Source organism: Limulus polyphemus, unplaced genomic scaffold (assembly GCF_000517525.1).
Source record: "Limulus polyphemus unplaced genomic scaffold, Limulus_polyphemus-2.1.2 Scaffold73, whole genome shotgun sequence".
NCBI classification, from domain to species: domain Eukaryota; kingdom Metazoa; phylum Arthropoda; class Merostomata; order Xiphosura; family Limulidae; genus Limulus; species Limulus polyphemus.
Genome location: NW_013665683.1, coordinates 83,020 through 90,330, shown reverse-complemented (window position 1 = coordinate 90,330; position 7,311 = coordinate 83,020). Strand labels below are relative to the sequence as shown.

The following is a 7,311-nucleotide window of genomic DNA, read 5'->3' as shown; positions in this document are numbered from 1 at the left end:
AGCATACGAGAAATTTCCTGTGATCGCACCTTATACTATTGACAGGATAGTTTACACTATCATAAGATGGAAATTGAAACAATAATTACCATGTATATTAATTAATTGTTTTGTTATGCTCACAAGAAAAAAAACGCATTTTTAATTACACTTAATATAACATAATTTTCGTGTGTACCCTTTCCAAGTAAAGTAAGAGATGTTTTTGGCGTGTCATAATTAACTATTTCGAGGAATATTAGGAAAGGCTGATCATAGTAGTGTAATTTTTCTAAAGGCGTAGTTTTATCATATATTTTTATATACGTTGCAAAGTACAATAATAATGGGCGATGAAGAAGAATGTATAGTTGATAAAGATGAATCAAATGAACACAAACCAGAAAAAATGTTCACACTAAAAAAATGGAATGCTGTAGCAATGTGGAGTTGGGATGTGGAATGCGACACTTGCGCTATTTGTAGGGTCCAAGTAATGGGTATGTCTAAAATTTGAATGAAAATACTTTCATAGGCTAAGCCTACTGGCATTTTTTGTTGTTGTTTTTTTGTAGTGCTTACTAAATATCTTATGGTTTATAATGGGTTCCTATTATAATTTAGAAAGAAAAGTACGCCATGTATTGATGTAATAACAAATTGATATACATGTTCAAATTCGGAGGGGTCAATTTGAATGGTAATTTTGGTATCTACCTGTGGCTAAAGTAAACACGATACTCTGGAAAATAACATAAAAAGAAGTTTAATCTGATGGGTTGGATGGCCTTATTTTCACTCCTAGATGAAAATTGTGTATTTTAAGTTTTCTGGCTTGTTTCATTACCATTTGATTTACTGAAATATTTTGACTCTGAATTCTGATAATAAAGTATTAGCCTGCTTTAAAACTAAATAAAATTGTACAAGTATCATAGTAGATAAACATTCTGATCTAACCTAAATATGTACTTCTGATACTTTGAAATTGATTTTTAAACTGCATTGCACTTAAATTAGTTATACAGTCATTATATGTGATTTTTAACAGTTTTTAAATAATGATTTCTTTTATTAAATATTTGTACATACTTATGATAAATATAGCATATAAAACAGTATTTTAAGACCTATTTTCTAAAAAAAAAATGCAAATTATGCACTATGCACAAGTCATTAGATTATGCACACTTATAATTGTATATTTTCAACAGTTGTGAAACAAAGGTAGTAACACAAGAATTGGCAGAAAAAATAAATAAAAATCAAAGTTTGGTAACATGTGAATAAAAATCAGTAGTATTTTAAACTTAAGACAGGAAAAAATTACTTACTGTTATATGCATCTGCTAAAATCAGGTTGCTACTTTAACATTGGACTACAAAGCACAGTGAACATATATAGAATAAAAAGTTAGTAACAAAACAGATAAGTGACACGCATGAAGTCAAGAGATTCCATTTTTTCGGCCATTTTTTATTTTACTGTATACAGTTCCTTACAGTACTGGTGAACATCTACATCATGTTCATCTATACTGTTTTCATTAAGTGATATAAAAACCCACCACTAATTAAAACAAAAATTCCTGGTTTACTGAAAATGTAATTACACTGTTGCAACACTGCAAACTCAGTTGTTACACAAGTTACACCAGTACTTTTTTCGTATTTTGTACACTAAATATACATGAATTTTATGATCAATTGTTATTGTAGTTTTTTAATATTTTCTAAAGTTTTTAACTAGTTCATTTATAGTTGAATCGTATAGAAAACATGTTTGATAATTAAATGAAAAAGTTTAATCTTTGTATAGTAGTTTTTTGTCAAAAAACTGTTTACAAATGGAATGGATTATGGAATACATAAAATATTATTAGTGTAACACAGGCTGTGGAAAACAAATTATAAAGGTGTAATTTGGGGTTTATTAGTGAATGAAACTTAAAAATGTATAAATCCTCATTTTTAGCAAGTTATATATATATATATATTTATATATTTCTAGAAATAGTACTTCTAGTAAATGCAGTATGACAGTATGATTATTGAAAGTTTGAAAATATAAAGGCCTTTTAAGTTCAATGAAGTTTGATTTTCAGGTACTGCCAATCATAATGGATTTATACCCAGTATGTACAAGTGCATACAAGTTTTAAATTACTTAACTGTTATCCGTTCAATTCATGAAAGTATTAATATGTGTCTGTAATTTCATTCCAGATGCTTGTTTGCGATGTCAAGCTGAAAATAAACAAGATGATTGTGTTGGTAAAGTATCATTATTCATAAGTGTCAAATTTCAAATGCTAATGCTTTAGGTTTTTTGTAGAAAATGTTCAAAATTGTGCAGTTTCAATATAAAACTACTTAAAATGTTGCTGTTTTTATCAAATAAACATAAATATACGTAATACTAACTTAACAAAGAAAACTGATATAAGGGAAAATGTTGTTTCAGGTATGATACGTAACTTCTCACATTCAGCTTTCCTGATATATTGTTGCCCTCTATATATAAACTTTTTTGATCCCCACTAAACTAATCTCTCATGTTTCCATGTGATATTGCTGGATTGTTGTATATAAATGAGCATGTGACAACCATCCACCAATAGGAACACAACACTGCCTCGTAGCACAGCTGGCTTCCTCTATACTGATTGTTCAATCATCATTTCTCAATTTCCCACTCTTATGGTAAGATACGTCTTTTTTCCACACATGTGAGATTTCTCAACGTCAATGTTTGCTTGAAGTATCTGCAAAACTAACTGTTATGGAAATTTTTATTTTGATTTTTGAAACAATTCTGCCTCTTCAGACTTTGTGGCTCAAATTTTCCACAACATGAATTACACGGAGATAGTCATTTCCACATTGTCTAGTGTTGAACAGACTACCACAACAGTGTCATTTGCTTCTTTGTCTGTCAGCTATTTTGCTGCAGATGGTGGAGTCTTGTAAGCTGCCTGGGCCTTTTTCAGATCTTGACATAAATTTCTCTCCTTGACTACCTTTGTGTCCCATCTATCCCAAGCTCTTTCTTTTCCACTTGCTGTCTTCCATTCTTCTGACTCCTTCTTCTTCCACATCATTCCCCTTCTTCCATTATCCTTAGGTTTCAGTGCTGACAGTCTCTTCAGTGAATATCTTCTAGGCTCCAGAACAGTGGGGGGCTTCTTTGGATCTATGAATTCATTTTGTGGCTAACGATTGAGGTCTACAGATTCTATCTGCTGGATTTTCCTGTTGTTTTACCTTTCCACCCTCTTTGTCTTCTGTTTCCCTTCCTTTCCCTCCTCCAGGGGATCTTGTCTCCTTCCAGCATCTCTCTGAAGCAATGTCAGAACTTTTGACCGAAGATGTTATCAAAAGGGTTTCTCACCCTTCTCTGGAATTTTATTCTTGCCTGTTTGTTGTTTCCCAGTACACCAGGGATTGACACTTGGTCATCACTCTGTCCCATCTCCATCAGTTTACTGTGATGAGTTTTCTCACCCTCTGATGATTTTTTTCTCCAGGAATTTGGTCAACAAATATCAACATCCCTGATACTTATCTTCACATTCACATCTTCCTAGCATCCAGACTTTGTGCTTGGTCTGTACATTACAGTCAAGTTTAACAGTTCTGAGCCCTTGCTTTTGGCTTGGTTTTGCCCAAATATGTTTCTTTTATGTAACATAGTACATGCTTTTGGTTGTCATGTTCACAGATTGGGATTGAGATTCCACCGTCTTATAGACAACTGGCTTCTTTTAGCTCCATTCTGACAGGTAGCCTGTGACCAAACTCTTCTCCTTCTTTGTGAGGCATCTCAGCAGGACACAACCTTCTCTGCTGCATTTGTTGGTGATGGAGGGTTTGATTTCCACAGCTCTATCCTCTTCTTCTCTTCCTGCACAAGAGATTCACTATCTACTGGGAACTTGAGCTTCCAAAAGCTTCCTTGGAACTCCTTATCTTCTTGGGCCATGCTCACATGCCTTTTACTGTGAACTCTAAATGATCATTGGAACTTCTCTTGTAATCTTTTTTCTACAGCGGTCCCTCAATCCTCATGTTTTTTGTTAGCTTTGATCTCATCTGGATAATCTTCACATCAATGCCTTTGCCACTTACAACATTGCCAAGCTTCCCCTATTTGTGTCTCCTTTTCCACATGCATTAGCACTGGTGGTGAATGCTTTCAGTCAGTCCAAATTCTTCATTTGTGTATAGTCCTTATTCATCCTCTCCCTCAAATTCTCTTCCTTGTCAGATCCTTCTGGTGGCTGACCCACTCATGGTTTCCTTTGCAAGCCTTCTGACTTCCTCTTCCACTCTTTCTCTCCCTTCTTCTTCAGCCTTGTACTTCTCTCTTCCATCCAGCTGTGTGATCACCCAGGCTTCACACATGGGGGTTTATCTGGTTTTTTGCAGGATGGTGATGACTCTTTTTGTGTGTAGCTTTCTTCCTGCCCCATTCTGTTCACTTGTCATTCTTAGAAGTTTATCAGCAGAAGTGGCATACTTATCACCTATGGTCTCACCATTGATCCTTCTCAGCTTCTTGTCCTTCTGTTCCCAGTCTGTCTGTGTTCTTCACTTGGTTTTGGACTAGGGCTTTTCCCCACCCTACAACTACCCAGAAGTCAGGTTCCCAGGACCTTGATGTGGTCTTACATGTGCTCCATTCAAGCAGTTGGCTTCATGTATTTTATACCATCTTTCTCTGAAGACATTACCTTCTTCTCTCCTGTGGTTGCTGTCATTCAGATATATATGTCATTGATGCTTCTCACATTCTCTTTCACCATACTTACTTCCTCTTCTACCCTGACCTAAGGTTTCGGTTGGAGGGATTGTTCTTTCACATTTTGTCACATCAGATTCATCAACTGCCTCACTCTTGTGTCTCATTTTTACCAACCTTTGGATGAGATTCTTCAGGCTGGCATGTGGATGAATTCACACACTTTCATCTCCCATTATCTTCATCATCTAGCTGTTTCATCTATGTTGATTTTGACTCCCTCCAATCACTGTTCTTTATTCAAACTAGACATTTTACTTCACTTTACTCTCTTCCCTGTAATAGGATCTCACCAGGTAGCTGGTGTTGCCTCCCATGGTATGCTTATTTTCCAAAATCCACATTGGGCTAGGGATAACAGAAATTCTCAAGCCATCCAAGATTCATGGTATTAAAATTATTCAATTGCTCGATCCAGACTGTATCTTCCATGGACTATCATAGAGAAAGCTGGCACTGTTTCCATTAAGGATCCTTTCTGGAAGATGTTCAGTGGGAATCTGAACACTTTTCTGGATCTCCCAAATGTGAATTCTCTTCTCCCTTTTTCAAGTGAAGCACAGGAGACCCGTGTCACTTACAATATGGTGGGAAGTAGAATGATGGTGGCACTGTCTGTGTATTATGGATCACCACTCAAACAATTAGTGTGCCCTTCCCCTGCAGCAGGATGGGTTTATCATCTCTGTTTTTGTCTGTCCAGTTGAGTCAAGGTCAGACACACACTGTATGGTCTGATTGAGCCCTAACCACACAAAACTCAATATTAAATAGACCTTTTTACATTATATTTATTCAAAGGATTGTATTGCTTTTTATTGTTTCATGAACAAATGTTTGAGAATTTTTCTCAGCACCTCTTGTTTACAGTATTAGTGTTTTTGCTCATTGTCTTATCATGGTGCTTCATTGTAACTTCTACTTTTTTGATTTTCCCTTTATTCTACACTTGAATATATTTTTTGTTGTGTAGATTATTTGCCACTGATTCTTTAGCCTTCCCAAGGAGGCATGGAGAATTTTTAGATGACACCTTTTTTTTGAAGGGTGAGTAAACTGCCTTTCTACTCATCCAGTTGATTTCATTTGGAACATTTCATTCTGTTTGTAAAATTAAAATTCTGATTTCATGGGTTCTTGAAAATAGATTCAATCTTCAGTGGAACCTTCTTTGGTATCTCACTCTTTTTTCCTCTCCAAAAAAGATCTTCATGCCAATATCTTACATCAGGAAATTCTCACAATTTCAAATAAAGATGGTATAGATAAATTATCATTCCATATTTAAGCTTTTATTCACTTCAATCTTTATTTCTAAGACATGAGAATATCAGGATCCTTTTAAACTTTTATTCAAAAAAAGTACAAACTTTCACGTTTCACTACTGCATCTTTTATATGTAAAGTACAAAAATATCTAAAAGTTCAATGTAATGTATATATTTAAGGCAAAAAGAATATGTAAAGCTCACTAAAATCTTATTTGTAAGATGCAAAAGTGTATACAAACACCCGATTACAGTATAAATTAAAATTTAAAAAAATTTGTTTACTGTTTCAGTTGTGTGGGGAGAGTGCAACCATTCTTTCCATAACTGCTGTATGTCACTTTGGGTAAGACAGAACAACAGATGTCCACTTTGTCAGCAAGACTGGCTTGTACAGAGAATTGGCAAGTAACCAATCGACTTGACTCAACTCGTTGTTGGAAAATCTCCTAGCCCAATTTGAAGTTTACTATACTCAGTTCTTAATCAACAGGTGTATTTTAGTTTCAGTTTTTTATCAGATTATTTTGATGTTATTTTTAAATTAGTAATATTTATGCATATATTTGTTAACTTCTGTGTGATAGTGAAAATAAATTTAAATGTTAGTCTTTTTTTTTCTTTTTAGCTTCAGTTTATTACTAGCACGTAATAGTGTATATGAGGTTTGTGCATATGTCTTAACTTAATGAAATTCCTAAAGTCCTTTCAAGATCTGGACTATCATTTTTCAGTAATATCAGTTAATAAATTCTCCTTGTAAGTAATGTCATAAAAAATATAAAAATTATAGAATTTTTACCGCCTTGAGTTCTTTTAATTTTAATATTTACCTGTACTGTGATATAAAGCATGTCATAATTGTACATGCTAGTCATGTAATGATTTAAACAGTATATACTCTTATAGAAGGGGGAAAACATCAATAAAAAGTTAAACTTATTTAGTTTCCTTTGCTTTTCCATAGAATTTCATATAAATGAGGTAAATAGACTAGATGGTGTAAGTATCTGGCAACTTGACTGCTTTACCATTTTCAAGAGCTGCCTAATGTACTTGTCAAATAGAGATTTAAATTTGTGTTCAGTTTAATGAAATTGATAATTCCATATGTTTTTTTGGCATCATTTTCTATACCCATATCTTTCCAAAATGGACAAATTAATTGATTAATTGTTTTAAAAAAAAGCATTAAGTTAAACTTTTAATGTGTGACAGGGTTTGATTGGAAAATGAAAGTGAACAAATATTTAACAGCTAGCT

At 33.9% G+C, this 7,311-nt stretch overlaps 1 protein-coding gene across 1 annotated transcript; it reads left to right on the top strand.

The window, feature by feature from the left end:
• Positions 1–212: 212 nt before the first annotated feature.
• On the top strand, positions 213–6,847 carry LOC106466387 (RING-box protein 2-like). The gene is made up of 3 exons (XM_013926673.2): positions 213–479; positions 2,206–2,253; positions 6,342–6,847. The coding sequence occupies exons 1-3, from the start codon at positions 326–328 to the stop codon at positions 6,458–6,460; spliced, it is 321 nt and encodes a 106-aa protein (XP_013782127.1). The 5' UTR covers positions 213–325; the 3' UTR covers positions 6,461–6,847.
• Positions 6,848–7,311: the final 464 nt, after the last annotated feature.